At 39.0% G+C, this 21,005-nt stretch overlaps 1 protein-coding gene across 3 annotated transcripts in view; it reads right to left on the bottom strand.

Moving 5' to 3' along the window:
- The window catches only part of PRRG1 (proline rich and Gla domain 1), a 255,606-nt gene that overhangs the window by 24,252 nt on the left and 210,349 nt on the right, over positions 1–21,005 (bottom strand). For all 3 annotated transcript variants that reach the window (XM_079910184.1, XM_079910183.1, XM_079910185.1), the window contains one exon: positions 20,235–20,395. In XM_079910184.1, the coding sequence (XP_079766310.1) occupies positions 20,235–20,395 (161 nt within the window). The remainder of the gene's footprint in view (positions 1–20,234; positions 20,396–21,005) is intronic.

Genomic DNA, 21,005 nt, shown 5'->3' with positions numbered 1-21,005 from the left:
ATATTTTTATCTTCCAAGGACTTTCTCTTGTTCTCTAATTGCTCCTTCTTATAGCACCCTGCTCTCATTTTATAAACCCACTATCTTCCTTAAAATTCTGAGAATATGAATTTATTCTGTTTCCTGTATTATATTTGCTTTTTCTGTAGAAATAGTTGTGTTTGTTCATCATGATCTTCTCTTTTACTTTCCTCAATGTCTGGCAAGCCTTTTTGTTCATTTAAACTTAGGAAGAAAGGACTCATTTGATTAGCCTCGGTGATTAGCACGGATAAGCTCTGGAGTTCGGACATCCATTTCACTTATAGTCTCCTCCTTGGAATGGGAGGGCAGAGCGTGTCAATTATTCAGTGGCCTCCTTTGCGGGAACATGGCATGGAGCTTTCAGGTAGGCTAGAGACCCTCACTGTTGCCAAAAGAAAGATGTAATTTCTCACATCAGAAGACAAATGTTTTTCCCTTCGAGGTAGCTGTGTCCTGATGTTTCCCTTCTGTGCAGGTCTACAGGTATCTTAAGCTCATTCACTGTCTTTGGAGTGCAGTTTTGGGAGATTAAAGGTGGTCATATGGCACAGGTGCTTATGCCCAATGGAAGCAGGGGTGGGGGAGGCTCAGGACAGGATGAAACATGTACCGTTCATAGAGTAGGTCTTTCATCTCACTGCTGACCTAGGACTCTGTACAATGCTTCAGTTTTGGTGACTGTTCCTGAAGTGTGTCTGAATGGCCTCAGTTTTCTACCGCAGATGTTTCAAATTCTCTGAATTAACTAATTTGACTGTATCTGCCATTTCCTATCTTCCAAGAATTCCTCATATATCTGGTGTGCTAATGATACCCTTTAGGGTATGTGGTGTGTGTGTGTGTATGCGCGCATGCGTGTGCGTAGATGTTTTTGGTGTGTTTAACCACTACCATGATTCAATTATCATTTTTCAAAAATTTCTAAAACTACAGAATTTTCTGAATAGGTAATATAGTCACATGGTTCAAAGCCACACTGGTCTCCTTTCTGCAGGCAACCAGTATGGTATTACTTCTTATAAATCAGGAGGAGAAAAGCAAAAGAGGAAGAAATAATACTCATGAAACAGAAGAGAAGAAACTTTTAAATATATTCTTTAGAAGCACATTCTTCTCAAGTACACATAGAATATTTACCAAGATCAATCATATTCTGGGCCATAACCAAGTCTCAATAAATTTCAAAGGATTCAAATCACACACGATTAAAAAAGAAAAAAACATGTAAAATCAAAAATCTAACCATCGCCCTTAAGGAACAAGAAAAAGAAGAGCAATAAACACCCAAATCAAGCATAAGTCAGGAACAATCAAGAAAGGAAAATTCAGTGAAATAGAAAATAAACAAAAAATAGAGAAAATAAATAAAACCAAACACAGACTCTTTAGGATTAAAGAAATTTCTAGACTGACAGATCAGGAAAAAAGAGAGAAGGCAAATTACCAATATCAAGAATGAGGGGGCTTCCCTGGTGGCGCAGTGGTTAAGAATCCGCCTGCCAGTGCAGGGGACACGGGTTCGAGCCCTGGTCTGGGAAGATCCCACATGCCAAGGAGCAACTAAGCCCGGGTGCCACAGCTACTGAAGCCCACGCACCTAGAGCCCTTGCTCTGCAACAAGAGAGGCCACCACAATGAGAAGCACGTGCACTGCAGCGAAGAGTGGCCCCTGCTTGCTTGCAACTAGAGGAAGCCCTCATGCAGCAACGAAGACCCAACGCAGCCAAAAATAGATTAAATAAATAAATAAATAAATTTAAATAAATAAAATAAAAATTAAAAAAAAAAAAAAGAATGAGGGAGAAGACATTACTACAGATTATGGAAAGGGAACAGTATTGCTGTGATTAGTCATGGCAATGACTAGACTAGACCAGAATCATGATTAGACAATGATTCACCTCTAGCACCTGGGTATGTTATTACTCCCCCAAATTGGGGTTCTCTTAGCAAGGAAGAAGGGGGTAAAATGGTTCTTAGATCAACTATCTGCCACACAGATTGCAACTTAGAATACATTAATTCAGGCAATTACTTTCTTTTCTCACCAAGAATGTTGGTGGTAGGACAATTCAGACCAAACTGCAATGAGCACAGGATTTCTAGTATAATGGAAATGAGTAATACAACAGGTGGTGGAGTGGAAAAGGCAAAGAGAATGGCATATACTGGAACAAAGTATCTCTTTATAGTAAGTTGAAGAGACATTACAATTCTTAGTAAATAATTATTTATCTCAGTTTCGTCTAAAGTTTACCCTGGATACTTTTTCTTTTTGTTTTTTGAAGTATAGTTGATTTACAGTGTTGTGTTAGTTTCTGGATTTTAATATTTTAAAATACAAAATAGCAAAATGGAACAGTTTTAATGAAAAACTAATATAAATTCTAGATTTGTGGGGAAATTCTAGATTTGTGGGGAATTATTGTTCTTACTACTTTATCTCATTTTAGTTATTAGTATGTACCTGGATCTTTATAATGTAATCTGTCTTTCAAAGTAATAAAAATAAATCTCTATAGAATTGAAAAGTTTCACTAACTTTAAATAGAATTCTTTATCATCTCTTCTACCTCTTCAGACATTACTCTAGAATTATAATGAAACCTCATCAGTTTATTTAGCTTAAAGACAGCTCCCTTGAAAATGATCTCACCATTAAACCAAACAAGTTCAAAACTGTCCAAGAGTTCAGGTTGCCACTTCTCAGATAGTAACAGGAAATTTCAGCCAACCTCTGTATTCTTTCCCAGTTGGCCCTATTATATTGCAAGTTCTATTAGGTTTTCTTTTTCTTTTCTTCCTGCCTTGTGCTCCAACTATGTCAGCTACATGGTATGATGCTCCGGAGTACCTGATTAGGAATCAAAAGCCACGAGTTCCAACTCCAGTCAGAAATCAGGCGCATCATTGGTCTTTTTGGCACTCACAATATTGGTCTACAGATGCAAAGAATGTCACCTGCTTTGCCTGTTCTAATGCATTTTAAAACAGTAAAAATAAAAATACAGCTAAGAGTATGAACCAGCCACCAGTTTTTCCATTTCGATCATATCTGGGCTTGAATAAGCATATTGTGATGTGCCTTTACTAATGGCCTAATAAGAACTGGCATAAGAAGCCTAGAGGTAAATTGTTCCACTGTGAAACCCCAGCATAACCATCACCCATTAAATTAGGAGGGAACTGTGTTCAACGCAGAGGGAGGGGAAGGCAGGGCAGGGAGACCTGGGTCCTACTTGGGGCTGGACCAATCAATATCTTGCTGTGGGGAAATGAGCAGACAACTTCTCTGAGGCTGTTATTTCCTTCTTTGTGAAATGAAGAGCTTGACCTATTTGGTTTTCCTGGACCCTATCAGTTATAACAATGACTGGAGCCTATTCCATGAGTCCTTTCTTCAATAATAGAATGGAAAGGAAAATCAGGCTTTAGTCTATTCATGATGAGCGGTGATTGGTATCAAATACTAGCTTTGGGAATGGGGTAATATTTTAACATTCAGATAGTAATGCTATGTTAAGTTATGACAGTGCAACCCTCTGAAGCATACAATTCAAGAAAAGGCGGAGCCCTCTTTGCTCTGCAGGTGGCTGTCTGTGCACTAGGGGAAGAGATGCCCTGTTTCAGCTTGATGGTACTTAAGACCTATGGCTGACAATATAGGGCTATTGCAAAGTTCTAATTTCCTTTGCCATGGATTTTACTGTACCTTGCAAGTGGCTAAACTGAATCTTTTTTTAATCAATAGTCACTTTATTTATTTATTTATTTATTACATCTTTATTGGAGTATAGTTGCTTTACAATGGTGTGTTAGTTTCTGCTGTATAACAAAGTGAATCAGCTATACGTATACATATATCCCCCCATATCGTCTCCCTCTTGTGTCTTCCTCCCACCCTCCTTATCCCACTAAACTGAATCTTATTTTTACAGTTGCTGATACTCCAACCATGAGAACCATGGTCAGAAGTCTTGCCTTGGGGGAGCTGCACCCTAACACTAGAGGAACTGTGCCCTAACGCTGGGGGAAAGGACCAGTTACCACCCCCAATATTAAATCAGCAGCCACCCACTGTAACAGAAATTGATTTACAGTAGTGGCCCCATCCAGATGGGAATCTCTGAGGAGTGTGCAGGGGTGGTGATTGGCTGCTGTATTTTATCAAATATACCATGAATTGAAAAGCACACTTTTTTTCTGTATTAAAAAAGAAAAAAACATGCTTTCAAACACATGTCATTGATTGTAAGCTGCAGCACCTCAATTTCACAGAAGTTAAAATGTGAATAAATGATTAGAGAATTGATGAAATATGGTAAAACATATTGGGTTTTGTCATCCACTTGCCTTAGTATATTTATCAAAGTAGCTACTTTTTAAAATTATTCATAATTGTTTAAACTTTTTGGTAATTTATTTGTGGCCCTAATGGTCCACAGTATTATGCATAAATATGGAAAACATTAATTTAAAAAAACTGGCATTTTCTGTTGGATATTGTATCATTTTACAACACTTCAGCCTCATCCTAGGATGGGTGGTTTCTGACTTTTTTCTTCTTTCTTTTACTTCTTTGGAGAGAGAGGTTTAATGTATTAGGCTAAGGAATATAATTCCTTGGGTAACAGGTAAACCCCTGTTCTCTGAATTCATAGCTAACCTCCTCCTAGCATGCCATGGGAGGCATGTGACACCATCTTTCAGATGAAATAACAGGTGCGTTAAACATTTACCAAGCAAAGTTGCTGATTTAGGGTTCTACTCAAATCCCAGTTTGAATGTGAAAGTTCCATTCTCATCAGTTCCACTGACTGAACGCCACTCATTATTGGATAGCATGAGCCGTTTCTAACAGTGACTACTGCCTAGCAAGCAATCAGGCACTCCAAAGCAGTGGCATGGTGGCTGACGGGGCCACTAGGATCACCACTGCACATGCTAGGTTGGTTGGTCACACTTTCATAAATTCAAAGTTACTGTTTAGACCCTAAGACCCTGAACTACTAAGGGGAGCTCTAAGAAAGCCACATGTAGGGTACTTGCAAGAGGAGAACACTAACAACCATTCCCCAAGTGGACATCTGCTTAAGCAGTGGAATGGCCGATGTGCCCCACTCCTGCCCCCTGTGCCCACAGGGTGGATATGAGGAAAAGCAAAGTGGGGAACAGGGTCAGCAATAGAGCAGACTACTTCGAAGGATTAAAATGAGGGTGTAAGTACTTCCCATAAGTTAGGTGGATACTGTGCAAAACTTGAGCTATGTTGCTGCTACTCTGCCCCAGAGGGCTGTTTGCCAGGCAGACGGCCTCAACAACGAGGAAGTGAGGTGTGCATACCAGGATAGGAGCCAGCTGGGGAAGGGTGCAAAAGAGGCCAGTGCAGAGTCATGAGTCCTATTCTTGGAACTGTGTTGTGGGGAGGCTTCTTCTAGGAGCCCTTGAAGAACACTGTGCATCTCCCACCCAACTTATAATTAGGCCCACCAAAGAATTAGTGACAGCCAAGAGGGGGTGACAGCAATACCAGTTAAGTTAGAGACATCTGTCCCCTTTCCCCTTCCTTCTCCCAGGTCCTCAAAATACCAGAGGAGAGAGAAATGGGAAGGGGCAAGGGTTAAAGAGTAGATCATGACCGTTTCCTTCCTCCACGATCTTCAGGTCAAGGTCTAGCAGAAGCTGAAGGAGCAGAGGAGGAAAAGGTGAGCGCCTAAAGCGAATTCAACACTCAACTTTCAAGTGGAAGAGAATGGATAGGAATTTTTATGTCCCAAAGTGCCTAGAAAGGTAAGAAATTTGCCTGTCTTCAAGGAATAAGAGTCTACACTGTCAAACTAGAGTGGTCATGCAAGGCAGGGTCTTTTCAGACACCTGATTCATCACTTATGTGACCTTAAACTCTGGTGTGATATTCCCATGGAACCCTTGAATTTCTACCAGCTCTACTAGGAGAACTCCTTCTGGGCAAACTAATTCTAATGAGTATTGATGAGCTCTGAAATTCCACATGTGTCTTGAGGGTAATCAGGGGGTAAATAGCAGCATATTTGGAGGTTAAACAGGGCATCACTAACTGGACATTGCTGCCTAAGATACGCAGAGTTATATTAAATCTATGGTACAGATGATTCTACAAATGACAAAAAAAATGGACCCCTCAGCCCCACCAGTACCCAGTCTCTGAGGGGAGGTCTGTAAAAAGATTAACTGGCATTAAGACAGGAAACGTGCTGAGGTAACTTCAGGTCAAGGTTAACAGACTGCTGGCATGGGCAGGAGAGACCCACACTGGAGCAAGTCCACTGCTTTGTTAATATGCAGGCTGAAACCCTCCAAATTAAGTTACTACCATAACCTGAAAAGAATAACTGAAACTACATAGGATTTATAATCTACAAAAGGGCCCAACTGCCAGAGAATAAAATTCACCACAAATTTAAAAACAACATCGACAATATAATCAATAAAAACTTACCTTAAATGATCATATAATGGACAACATGCTGTCAGACCTTCCCGATCTTTCTGGTAGCTCAGAATACCAATTCCACAAAATAACAGACTTTGGTCCAGTTTAACTTACTCTCAAGAGATCCCAAATGCCGCGGAGCAGCTGGGCCCGTGAGCCATGGCCGCTGAGCCTGTGCGTCCGGAGCCTGTGCTCCACAACGGGAGAGGCCACAACAGTAAGAGGCCCGCGTATCGCACAAAAAAAAAAAAAAAAAAAAAAGAAAAGAAACAGTGACAAAGCCCATGGGAGCCCCAGGAAATACCCCTTGTGGCTAAAAGGGAACTTCATATTTGGCTCCTCCAAGAGGGTCTGGGATGGGTCCAGGGAAGGTGTGGAAATATTTGGACGGAAATGCATAGAGTATGACTGGGAGACAGCCACACTGATGCCCCCTGTTTGGCCCCTATATGTCTATGCCCAGACTCGATTCTCTACCTTCCTAAATTCCCTCAGCTCTCAAAGGGCAAAGCTCTGAATCAGTAGCTCAAGGGCCATCAGTGGATCATGAGAAGCTAAGTGAAATAGGAGTTCCCCTAACAATGTCAAAGAATCCAAGTTTCTGCCTGCAGGTGTGACGAGTAATCTCCAGGGAACTAGTGACCAACTGTTAAATACCTCAGACACTGAGCACTTCTTGTTAATCACCATCTTCACCCAAAAATGTCTACATGCTACGTACGTCCTGCCGTGGGCTCTGAATTCAGAGATCCCCTATGTAGCTTTTGTAGCATATCCTAGTATGAAGGGGCACTGCATATCTCTTTCTTCAATTTCTCTTTTAATAATTTCCACACAAGACAAATTTAAGGCAACACTTTGGAATGAGAGGTATTATCCAAAAAGGAATAGCTGGACTTAGACTAAAATCCTTGGACCCAGTTTCTAAATTGCAGACACAGCTTGGGGGAGGAGTGGAGCATGGAGTGCACAGGGCATGGGACAGCCCCAGACAGGACAATCGTCCGCACCCCCACAAATACTACCCGCTGCAAAGCTTTTTGAGTATTCCAACTAAGCGGTTTTAGTTAAACCATTTGCTTTACAATCTAACAAAATGTAATCGGCTGATCACCTACATTAGAATCCCCAGGACTGCTCATTAAAGCAGATTCCCTGGTCCTATGGAGACCTGTGGACCCTGGACTGTGCATTCTTAAAATAATTTTTTTTCTTGTTTTGGAGTAATTTTAGATTTACAGCAAAATCGCAAAGATAGTACAGAGCATCCCTCTGTACCCCTTACCCAGTATCCCCTCATGTTAGCATCTTACATTAGGATGGCACATTTGTTATAATTAATTAACTAATATTGGTCCATTATTATTAACAATGGATTTGGATTTCACTGGTTTTCCCACTAATGACCTTTTTGTTCCAGAATCCAATCCACATTGCACTTAATCGTCATATATCTTTAGTCTCATCTGTTCTGTGACAGTTTCTCAGTCTTTTCTTCTTTTTCATGACCTTGACAGTTTTGAGGGGTCAGTATTTTGTAGAATATATCTCAATTTGGATGTCTTTGGTAATTTTCTCATAATTCCATTGGGGTTATTGCTTTGGGGGGAAAATATCACAGAGGTGAAGTCCCTTCTCATAACATGCTATACATGACTTATCACTGGTTATGCTAACTTTGATCACCCTGTCAAGGTAGTGGTTTGCCAGCTTTCTCCACTGGCAAAGTAAGTGGAGAAGTAAGGTATTTCCCTCCACTTTCCGTACTCTAATCTTTGGAAGCAGATCATTAAGGCCAAGCAACCCTCAAGAGAGGCAGAGAATTAAGCTCCGCCTCCTGGAGAGGGGGGTATTTACATACACAGTTTGGAATTCTTGTGTACTGTAGATTTGTCTCTCTCACCTATTTATTCATTTATTTATATCATTATGGACTCAAGCATTTATTATATGCTTTAGGTTATAATCCAATACTACATCACTTATTTGTTATTCAAATAGTTCTGCCTTTGGCCGTTGAGAACTCCTTCAGATTGGCTCCTGTGCCTCTTGGACATGCTCTCATTTGCTCTTTGAGTACTTCCTTACTTTCTGTTACTACAGTACACTTCAGCTCATCTTGTATTCTCCCTGCTCCAGCCCTCGAATCAGCCATTTCCCCCAAAGAGTCCTGATTTCTTTTGCTGTGGTATAGTATGAGAGACCCAGATCTGGGCATTGAGGGGGACTGTGCAGTTTCGAGAAGCAACCAAGCCGATTCTTAATGCACTCTTCAAGTTTGAGGACAGCCATTTTGGAAAGTCAAGCACAAATAAACTAGAAATAATTTGTCAAGAAAAGTTCTGAAATAGTTGTTTTAAAGAATTACTACTATTTGGTTCATGTTAGTTCAAGATTAAAACTTCCAAAATGCAAAGTACCCTGGGGGACCTATAGAGAGGAAAAGAGAGAAAACAATGGTAGAGATCGAATAATGATTCTGAAATAAAGTGATTATAATTCAGCACCTAAAAATTAGAATAAAATATATTTATGAAAGGCGTTCTCTGTGCCAGGCACTAAGCTAAGCGCACAGCTCCAAACATAATGCTGAGGGTGTAATTTCTCCTTTTTTAAAGGTACAGAAATTGAGGCCTAGAAAGGTGAAATGTTTGCACAAAGCAATACAGTCAGTAGGTGGCGGAGCTGAGACACCAAATCAGGTCCATGTAATCTTCCAAGCAGAGGATTTGTGCAGGGCATTCTGTTAAGTACTGCTTATGTGAGTATACAGGCTGTTTCTCCCAGATCTCAAATGCCAGGAGGGAGGATCAGCTTATTCACTGTTGTATGTCCTGTGTCTGTTATACAGTAGGCACTCAGCAGATAACATCCGAATAAATCTGACCAAATTCCTACATTGGTGAAGAGGAGGACCATGAGGTATAACACATTTTCTTCTATTGTATCTTATAATTAGACTTATGTTCCAAATTAGGTAAGAAATTACCAAAAAAGAATTTTTACTGAAAGCATACTTCTAACTTCACACAGTTCAGATTTGGGGATGATGAAAATTAAGTATGAGTAAAACTGTCCTGAGTGATAAATTTTAGTAAACAAAAAGATAGTTAGTATGTACTCTAAGACTAGAAAGCAAATGTCAAAAGTCATAATTTTCTTCACTGCCTGGATTAATCAAGTGAACTTCAAAGACAATACTATGTTATTCAAATGCTTCTTAACACAGAGTAGATCCTTCTTAACAAATAACAAACAATATTCTGAAATAGATGTTCTGAAATAGATCAAGGATCAGAATACCATTTCTATTACACTTACTAGACCAAAATCCCCTGATTACACCTTTCTGTAAATGGTATGGTTTCAATGGCATAAGCAAACTCAGATGACAGGCCGTAAACCATAAAGAAGGAAAGAAACCTAACACCAACATAATAAAAAATACGTTTTAAATTAAGTCCACATCTATCAGCTAACTTGTGAACAAGTTTCCGATCACTACTTCTATGAATTAAATGTACTTCATAACATGCCAATCCATTCGTTCATTCCTTCATCAAATATTTATTTAATTCCCATTATGTGCCAGCACTGTCTCAGATGCTAAAGACCACAGCTATGAACAAAACAGAAGAGAAACACTGCTGTCACAGAGCTAACAGTTCTGGGGGGAGAGCACCAGTAAACAAATACAACAAATAGATGTCAAATGGTGGTAAGTGCTGAGAAGAAAAATAATTCCCAGAAGGGTCAAGAGGTTGCAATTTAAAGTAGGATACTTCCTCACTGAGAAAGTGAACGGGGAGTGATGAGGGAGCTCAGAAACATCCATGTGGAATAGGAAAGAGCAAGTGCCAAAGCCCTGAGGCAGGACATGTGCTATGTGTGTTTAAGGAGCCACAAGGAATCCACAGAAAAGTGATTAAGGGGTGATGTGTCATAGGAGATGAGATAAAGAAGTACCTGCAGCCACAGTGGAGGTGTGGAGGGGAAAGGGATGAGGACTGATCGTTTAGTGCCTTGTGGGTGATTCTGAGCACTTGGATGTGTACTGAGGAAGACAGGAAGCCGTTACAGAGAAGACACTTTAAAGGATCACTCTAGCCTGCTCTTTTGAGAATGACCTATGAGGAGGGGGCCAAGAAATCATACGAGTGACAGAGTGATGGTGGCTTGGATGTAAAGTGGTAACAAGTAGAGAGGCTGAGAGGTGGCTCTATTCTGAATATACTTTCATGTTAGAACCAACACTGTTGGCAGATGGAGTGAGGATATGAAAAAGGGAGAAGAGCGGCTGGGCCCGTGAGCCATGGCCGTTGAGCCTGCGCGTCCGGAGCCTGTGCTCCGCAACGGGAGAGGCCACAACAGTGAGAGGCCTGCGTACCGCAAAAAAAAAAAAAGGGAAGGAGATTTCACAGAAGAGAATATATAAATGGAAAATAAGAAAGGCTCCTCAGAGAAACAGCCAATTCCAAGACTGGGGTAGAGAAAGTACAAGATTATCCTGGACACCTTGTTGGGCCAAAAAGTAAAAAAGTGCTAGAAAAACTGATAGGGACATGTCAAAGAGACAGAGAAGCCAGTCTGAAGAAACTTCCATTAACCAAATTTGAGACATTTTGATCAATTTACCCTGAAGATATACTTCCAATAATGCAAACCTTGGCAACAAGGTTTGGGGCTTAGCAAAGAGATGGATGGATGCGTTACTACTGCATACTGAGATCAGAAAGGCTGTGGCAGAAGCAGATTTGGAGGGAAGGGACACAAATTTGTCTACGTAGAAATGTATCCAATTCCAAGAGGAGATGTTGAGTAGGCAGTTAGTCACCCAGGTCTGCAGTTCAAGGTAACCCTCCAGGATATAAATTTGGGAGCTATTAGCATTTCAAGCCACAAACTAGGAAAGCTCACCAGGGGAGTGAGTACAGACAGAGCAGAGTTTCAAGAAATGAGCTGATTGCTGAAGGGAGATGTAGGGTGAAGAGAGTTTTTTTCCCTAAGAGGTGTGTAGGCTAATGAGAATGATTCTACAGAGAGGAAGAGGTGATGCTGGAGAGGGCGGAGAATTGCTTGAGCAATTGCTGAAAGAGTTTCTTCTTCTATTTGCTTCGAAGATTGCTGAAATGCAGCATCCTGTCTCTGAGGGCAGGAAAGGATACAGAGAAGCACTGATACGCATAAGGGCCAGAGAGGGAAGCAATAAAAACATCATCATTCACCTTGAAAGCAATAAAAGAGGTCGGTAAGGTAGTAAGGTATACGATTAACACATAAAAATCAATAGCCTACAAAATACATACCTGACAATGGATTTGTATCTAGAATATACAGAAAACTCTCAAAACTCAAAAATACAAGAAAACAATCCAATTAGAAAATAACCAAAAGACAGGAAAGGGGGCTTCCCTGGTGGCGCAGTGGTTGAGAGTCCGCCTGCCGATGCAGGGGACACGGGTTCGTGCCCCGGTCCAGGAAGATCCCACATGCCGCGGAGCGGCTGGGCCCGTGAGCCATGGCTGCTGAGCCTGCGCGTCCGGAGCCTGTGCTCCGCAACGGGAGAGGCCACAACAGTGAGAGGCCCGCGTACAGCAAAAAAAAAAAAAAAGGGAAAGGAGATTTCACAGAAGAGAATATATAAATGGAAAATAAGCATATGAAAAGATGTTCAACATTACTGGCCATTAAGGAAATGGAAATTAAAACCACAATGTGGTATCACTACACGTCTATCAGAATGACTACAAAAGGAAACACAGTAACAGCACCAAGTGCTGGCAAGTATGAAGAGAAACTGGATCACTCAAACACTGCTGGTGGGAATTTAAAACAGTAATTTATACAATGACAACTTAGTCTGTCAGTATCCTAAAGAACTATACATATACTTAGCATACAACAATTATACCCCAGAGAAATAAAAACTTATGTTCACACAAAAACCTGTACACAAATATTCATAGCAGCTTTATGTAAAATAGCCCCAAACTGGAAACCCAGATGTCCCTCAACGAGTGAATGGTTCAACAAACTGTGATACATCCATACCATGGATAATAAAAAATAATGAACTATTGATACACACACAACTTAGGTGAACTCAAGAGCATTATGTTGAGTGTAAACAGGCAATATTAAAAGGTTCCATATATATGATTCCATTTATATAACATTCTTGCAATGACAGAATTACAGAGGTGGGGAACAGATTAGTGATTACCACAGGTTAGGGATGGTGGTGGTGTGGGGGGGTGCGACTATTAAGGGAGATTTTGTACAAATGAAAGAATTCTGCATCTTAACTGTAGTGGTGGTTACAGGAGTCTACACAAGTGATAAAATGGCACAGAACTATACACACGGATTGTACCAATGTCAGTTTCCTGGTTTTGATACTGTACTACAATTATGTAAGATGTAATGACTGAGGGAAACTGGGTAGAGGCTACATGGAACCTCTCTGTATTATCTTTGCAATTTTCTGAGAATCTATAATTATCTCAAAAGTTTTTAAAAATCTAATGCATCCTTGTAAGTATAACTTGGACCACAGGATTTCTCAGAACTCAAGTCAAAATAAATATATGGTTTATTAATTTTAAAAAATCAATAACCTAGTACATGAGTGTTCATAGCAGCTTCATTTGTAATAACCCCACACAGGAAACAACCCAAATGTCCATATACATATAATGATATACTACTCAGCAATAAAAATGAATAACTATTGATATGTGCACTATGGACATCTGAACATAATCATGCAGAGTAAAAGAAGTCAGACAAAACAGTGCATAATGTATGATTTCACTTACAGAAAACTCTAGAAAATATAAACTAATCTACAGTGACAGAAGTCAGATGAATCATTGCCTTGGGGTGCTCTTGATCATGGGGAGAGGTGGGAAGGAGGAATTACAATGGGGCAAGAAGGACCTTTTGGGAATGATGAATCTGTTCACTATCTTGACTGTGGTAATGGTTTCATAGGTGTATGCATATGTTAAAACTTACCAAGTTGTATACTTTATATATGTGTGGTTAATTGTATGTCAATTATAACTCAATAAGGTTTAAAAAAATCGGTAGCTTACACATTCACAAATAATAACCAATTAGAATATATCATGGAAAAGAACCCATGTACAGTAGCAACAAAGAAATAGTTAGGAACCAACCTAAGAACTGTGCAAAACTTATATGATGAAAACAATAAAACATTCCTGAAAGAGAGAAATACTGATTTCAACAAATAGAAAGAAATCTCTTCTTGTAGAGGGTGATTTAATACCTTAAAGATGTTAGTTCTCCCTAAATTAATTTACAAACTGAAAGAAATCCCAATAAAAATACTGACAAATGATTTTCTTCTGTGCTAGAAAAATTAATACTAAAATTTATATGGAAAAATAGGCATGTAAGAATAGCTCACAAAACACTGAAAAAGAAGAGCTTATAAGGAGAACTAGTTCTAATTTATACTAAGTATACTAAAAATCTTCTATAAATAAAACAGTGTGTCACTGGCATTTGAGCAGAAGGATGGACCAATGGAAAAGAATATAAAATCCTGAAATTGACTAGGCACATACTGAAATTAGGGATATGATAAGGGTAATTAAATCACTGGGGCAAAGAAGGATTTCATAATAAATTGTGTTTGGACAACTGGATAGCTATGTGAAAACAAATCAGATCCATAACTCACACCACACCCAAGAATAAACTGTAAGTGAATCAGAGATCTAAATGTAAAAACTCAAATATGTTAGAAGAGATTGGGTGAATTCCTCTATAACCAGGGCATAAGAGGATGGTTTTCTACTATGATTAAAAATCTGGATTTAATAAAATATTTCTTTAATTTATGGCTACAATGAAAATGAAAAAAAAACTGCATGATAAAAATCCATAAGCAAAGTCAAAATATAAATGACAACTGTAAGCAAATATTTGAAATATATCACCAATAAAAGCTATAGTATCTCTAATATACTTATTAAAAATTCAGGGAAAAAAGACCATAAATCTGATACAAAAATGGGCAAAAGGCAAAGACAATTCACAAGACAGATATAAAAATGGCCCATAAACACATGGCAAAATACACAACTTCACTCATAAGAGAAATGTAAATTGAAACACCACCAAGATACCACGTCACACCCAAAAGATTGAAAAGAATGTCAACGCTTTTAAAATACACTCTGCTGGTCAGACTGTGAGGAAATAGGCACTCTCAAATATCTGGTGGGAATGTAAAATAGTACAAGCTTTACAGAGGGTACTCTGGCAATATCTAACAAAAGTACATATGCATCAATCCTTGACGAGCAATCCACTTCTAAGAATTTACCCTGAAGATACACTTCCAATAATGCAAAATTATTTACTACAGCATTATCTGTAATTGCAAAAATACTGGAAACTACTTAATGCCTAAATACAGTAGACTGGTTGAATAAACTGTGACACATCCTTACTAGGAAGTACTATACAGATTTTTAAAAATAGGATAATCTCTGTGAATACATAAGGAGTGACTTCCAGAATGGATAGATGGATGGATGAATATAAATGTTTTCCCCCTCTCTATTACTATATGGGTATTAAAATTCTGAAACCACTGTATGTGTGTTGTAGAACTGGGCAAATGAGTTAACATATTGATGTTACTGAAAGTCAGGGAAGAATATCTACAAAGAATATCTACATCGCACCTACAAATACAGAATGGGGAAAACAAAGAAGAACCCTGAGGGGTATTGGAATCGGAGATCAGCAGGATGAATATGCAAGTCCATACACCACACACATGCACATACACACATTTATGTGCATACATGTGTGTAATTATTTTCCTACCTCTGTTGCTGGAAGGCCCAGAAGCAATGATACTCTGATAGCAATGAGAACACTCTAGCTCCCAGATCTTGGTTTCTAAATATTATTCCTAACTATAAGTAAGAAAGGCTCCTCAGAGAAACAGCCAATTCCAAGACTGGGGCAGAGAAAGTACAAGATTATCCTGGACACCTTGTTGGGCCAAAAAGTAAAAAAGTGCCAGAAAAACTGATAGGGACATGTCAAAGAGACAGAGAAGCCAGTTTGAAGAAACTTCCATTAACCAAATTTGAGACATTTTGATCAAAACACTGACAGTTGGGCTTCCCTGGTGGCGCAGTGGCTGAGAGTCTGCCTGCCGATGCAGGGGACACGGGTTCGTGCCCCGGTCCAGGAAGATCCCACATGCCGCGGAGCAGCTGGGCCCGTGAGCCATGGCCGCTGAGCCTGCGCGTCCGGAGCCTGTGCTCCGCAACAGGAGAGGCCACAACACTGAGAGGCCCGCATACCGGAAAAAAAAAACAAAAAACAAAAAACACTGACAGCAATGAATTATAACTCACTGAATAAAATGATCTATGAAAGATAGATAAAGGGAAAGTTCCTGCCCATAGTGGAATGCCAACTAACAAACGTACACAGAATGATTGAGTCAGAAATTCACCATTTAGCGTTATATTAAACTAGAATTTAATTGATTCAGTCAAGAACTATCAACAGCAGACATTAAAGCTAGACGGTAAGGTTGGAACTCATTTGAAAATACAAAATAAGGGAAACAACACATAAAAAAGCTGTGGACTGATTGCACTCAAGATCAACTCTAGGAACGAGTGGAAGGAGAAATTCTACTGAAAAGGAAAAATAAAGTTGATTTCTACTTGTATCTCACAAATCTTAGGACTTTTAATAAACCCGTTATACATATTGCTATGATAATCTGAACTTAAACTTAGCTGAGAGGGGAAATGTATGTGAGAGCAAAATGCCGTGTAAGGTGGGCAGAAATCATGTCTGACTAATGTGTACGATCCACAGCCAGTGTATATTTACAAAGTTTATTTAAGTCCTGACATATTCCATAGTTCAATCTCAAAGTATTATACTTCATGTAGTACTAAGAATGCTGTTCGATGATTGTAAAAATACTAGTACCTGGAGAAAAGCCTAATGACATTTAAATATGCTTGTTTTTAATAATGTTCTGGATTCAGAAGGGAAATTCAGGCTCAAAATTCTATATGCAATAAAAAGATTACACACTAAAAAAACCCCACAAAAACTAGTAGGTAGAAGTTTGGTGGAGAACAGAATATTTACACAGTCTCAAAGTATCTTCCCACTAAAGTTCTTACCATTCCTTTAAAGGAGAATGATAAAGCAGGATGAAAAGCCATTAGCATTATGAAAGCCACGGTAGAATATCTAAAATTTGTATTTTTTGGAAAATCACAATATCAAAAACTAAGTTCCATTTAAGTACATGAACTAGTTTTTTATTAAAACCTGCATGCTACAAAGCACCATTTATACGATAATCCTATTGTTCTTATTAAAAATTTATACTAAAAATAGGCTAGAATGATAAATACCAAAAGTATAAAACTGATGGTGCTAAGAATTCAAGTGATTTTATTCATTTTATGTTTTACTACATTTTCAATTTCTCTACAATGAACATATATTAAGAAGAAGAAAAAATGTGTAAAAAAAACCCTGCAAGAAGTAAGCAGATACAGAAGAAAAAAGCTGGAAAGAAATTAAAAAGCCAACAGTGCTTTGTGATTGCATAATGGCATCATGGGTGATGTATTCTTTTCCCTGTTTTTAACTGTGGGACTTAAGATTTAAAAGCCATGATGCTCACAACTTATCACTTTATAAACTGATTTTACCTTTGCTGTGCACACTGGAATCTAGCAATGCTGCCTCTCTGATAATCTCTCCTTGAACTCCTTCCTCTTACGCCCTGGATCCTTCTCTACCTAACAAGAGAACAAATCCTCTTTCTTTAAAACTTCTGCATCCACTGCTCCTGAGATTATTTGATGTCCCTTTATCACAGCTAACATCATTTGTTTCGCATGTAGTGTTATTTTCATTGTTAGCGTACAGGAATGGATCTTTATATAATGGCAACCACTGGTAATGTCATTTCCTACCATAAAGCAGTTCCAGAGAATGTATACCACTGCCTTGTGCTTTCTCATCCCTGTTCTCCTTGCATAGCAATTGGTCTAGAGTAAGGAGAGGTGAAGAGGTATCTTGTCAGAGTGGGTAGGGGAGTTCTGATATGTCTCTTCTTTTGTAGAAGTAAAACGTTTTATTATTTTTTATAACATCTTTATTGGAGTATACTTGCTTTACAGTGGTGTGTTAGTTTCTGCTTTATAACAAAGTGAATCAGCTATAGGTATACACATATCTATCCCCATATCTCCTCCCTCTTGTGCCTCCCTCCCACCCCTCTAGGTGGTCACAAAGCAGTGAGCTGATCCCCCTGTGCTATGTGGCTGCTTCGCACTAGCTATCTGTTTTACATTTGGTAGTGTATATATGTCAGTGCCACTCTCTCACTTTGTCCCAGCTTACCCTTTCCCCTCCCTGAGTCCTCAAGTCCATTCTCTACATCTGCATCTTTATTCCTGTCCTGCTCCTAGGTTCTTCAGAACCAATTTTTTTAGATTCCATATATATGTGTTAGCATACGGTATTTGTTTTTCTCTTTCTGACTTACTTCACTCTGTACGACAGACTCTAGGTCCATCCACCTCACTACAAATAACTCAATTTTGTTTCTTTTCATGGCTGAGTAATATTCCATTGTATATATGTGCCACATCTTCTTTATCCATTCATCTGTCGATGGACACTTAGGTTGCTTCCATGTCCTGGCTATTGTAAACAGAGCTGCAATGAACATTGTGGTACATGACTCTTTTTGAGTTATGGTTTTCTCAGGGTATATGCCCAGTAATGGGGTGGCTGGGTCATAGGGTAGTTCTATTTTTAGTTTTTAAGGAAGCTCCATACTGTTCTCCATAGTGGCTGTATCAATTTACATATCCACCAACAGTGCAAGAGGGTTCCCTTTTCTCCACACCCTCTCCAGCATGAATTCTTTGTAGATTTTTTGATGATGGCCATTCTGACTGGTGTGAGGTGATACCTCATCGTAGTTTTGGTTTGCATTTCTCTAATGATTAGTGATGTTGAACATTCTTTCATGTGTTTGTTGGCAATCTGTATATCTCCTTTGGAGAAATGTGTATTTAGGTCTTCTGCCCCTTTTTGGAGTGGGTTGTTTGTTGTTTTAATATTGAGCTGCATGAGCTGCTTGTAAATTTCGGAGATTAATCCTTTGTCAGTTGCTTCCTTTGCAAATATTTTCTCCCATTCTGAGGGTAATCTTTTGGTCTTGTTTATGGTTTCCTTTGTTGTGCAAAAGCTTTGAAGTTTCATTAGGTCCCATTTGTTTATTTTTGTTTTTATTTCCATTTCTCTAGGAGGTGAGTCAAAAAGGATCTTGCTGTGATTTATGTCATAGAGTGTTCTGCCTATGTTTTCCTCTAAGAGTTTTATGGTGTCTGGCCTTACATTTAGGTCTTTAATCCATTTAGAGTTTATTTTCGTGTATCGTGTTAGGGAGTGTTCCAGTTTCATTCTTCTACCTGTAGCTGTCCAGTTTTCCCAGCACCACTTATTGAAGAGGCTGTCTTTTCTCCATTGTATATCCTTGCCTCCTTCATCATAGGTTAGTTGACCATAGGTGCGTGGGTTTATCTCTGGGCTTTCTATCCTGTTCCATTGATCTATATTTCTGTTTTTGTGCCAGTACCATACTGTCTTGATTACTGTAGCTTCATAGTATAGTGTGAAGTCCAGGAGCCTGATTCCTCCATCTCCATTTTTCTTTCTCAAGATTGCTTTGGGTATTTGGGGTCTTTTGTGTTTCCATACAAATTGTGAGTTTTTTTGTTCTAGTTCTGTGAAAAATGCCATTGGTAGTTTGATAGGGATTGCACTGAATCTGTAGATTGCTTTGGGTAGTAGAGTCAATTTCACAATACTGATTTTTCCAATCCAAGAACATGGTATGTCTCTCCATCTGTTTGTATCATTTTTAATTTCTTTCATTAGCGTCTTATAGTTTTCTGCATACAGGTCTTTTATTCAACATAGTTTTGTAAGTTTTAGCCACAGCAATCAGAGAAGAAAAAGAAATAAAAGAAATCCAAATCGGAAAAGAAGTAGTAAAGGTGTCACTGTTTGCAGATGACATGATACTATACATAGAGAATCCTAAAGAGGCTACCAGAAAACTACTAGAGCTAATCAATGAATGTGGTAAAGTAGCAGGATACAAAATTAATGCACAGAAATCTCTTGCATTCCTATACACTAATGATGAACAATCTGAAAGAGAAATTAAGGACACACTCCCATTTACCATTGCAACAGAAAGAATAAAATACCTAGGAATAAACCTACCTAATGAGTAAAACATTTTAAAACAGCATCACTATCTGTTAGCTTCCTCTGCACTTTCTCCCAGATGAAGCACGGTATGGTCATAATGGTATCTATAACTTTCCCGAACAAAGCCTTGTGTAAATCATGCTTCCCCCTTGCTCAGATGATCGATCTCAACTCAGCAGGGTCCTATGGCAATGGAGCCCTCAAAGACAGACCAGCACACAGGGAAGTGAAACTAGACCTCCGACCCGCAGAGTCGGGTGGCTTAGTTAGAGGCCCCGTTCAGAGTTAGTTCTTTGGGAGGGTAGTTTTTAAATGACAGCAGTGCACACAATTTGGGAATGCAGGTTTCAAATATACATCACAAAGGTAGGCAAATCTGTGAACATTTAAAAAAGATTGCCGATATACTTACAGTTTTTTCGTTATTTTCAAAAGCTTCTCTTGCTTCTTCAAATGTGCAGACTTCTTCTTTGCATTCACGTTCAATATTGCCCTGCCTTATCTCTTCAAAAAGTCCATTAGCTCTTGGGTAGCGTTTTAATACTGAATTGGCTTTTTCTCCTGTGAGGAAAACTAAAAAGAGATATAATAATAAGCATAAAACTGTAATTTAAAAAAATGTGGAAAGTTAATAAACAAGATGAAATCTGCTGGATACTCTTTAGAAAACATAGCCAACACCCTAAACCTCTTTCTCTAGGTCAGCAAAGTGACATTCAGCTCTCAACCACCAATCTGCTGTCTTCCTCATCATGTGAATGTGTCCTTTCAGTAGCAGTTGCCCTGGGCAGGGACAACAACATGATTAACGATGTTATATCCAGACTTTAGCACATTTCTGCCAACCATGGGTGTTTAAATATAGCAATAATGATACCAGTACTTGTGCTCATTACTGTAAGAGGAAGCCCCCAGGCGTTCTGCTGTTGGACAGCAGCAATGAGATCAAAATCCAGTCTATGGACTATCAGTCTTTGTCCCCCTAACTAAAAAATAATAAAATTCCAATCGACCTAATAGAAACCCAGAGAACACTTACTTGTACGAAAGGAAGAGTTGACAAAATAATATCAAGAAATTAAGACAAATTTGGCCATAATTCATTCCAAGAGATATTAGTAATAATTTTGTTCTAAATGCACTTAAATATATTTTGACACTTTAATATATTTAACCCCATTTC

The sequence above is a fragment of the Stenella coeruleoalba genome, assembly GCF_951394435.1.
Source record: "Stenella coeruleoalba genome assembly, chromosome: X".
Taxonomy (NCBI): Eukaryota; Metazoa; Chordata; class Mammalia; order Artiodactyla; family Delphinidae; genus Stenella; species Stenella coeruleoalba.
Note: the sequence above shows the minus strand (reverse complement) of the source record. Positions and strands in the feature narration are given on the sequence as shown.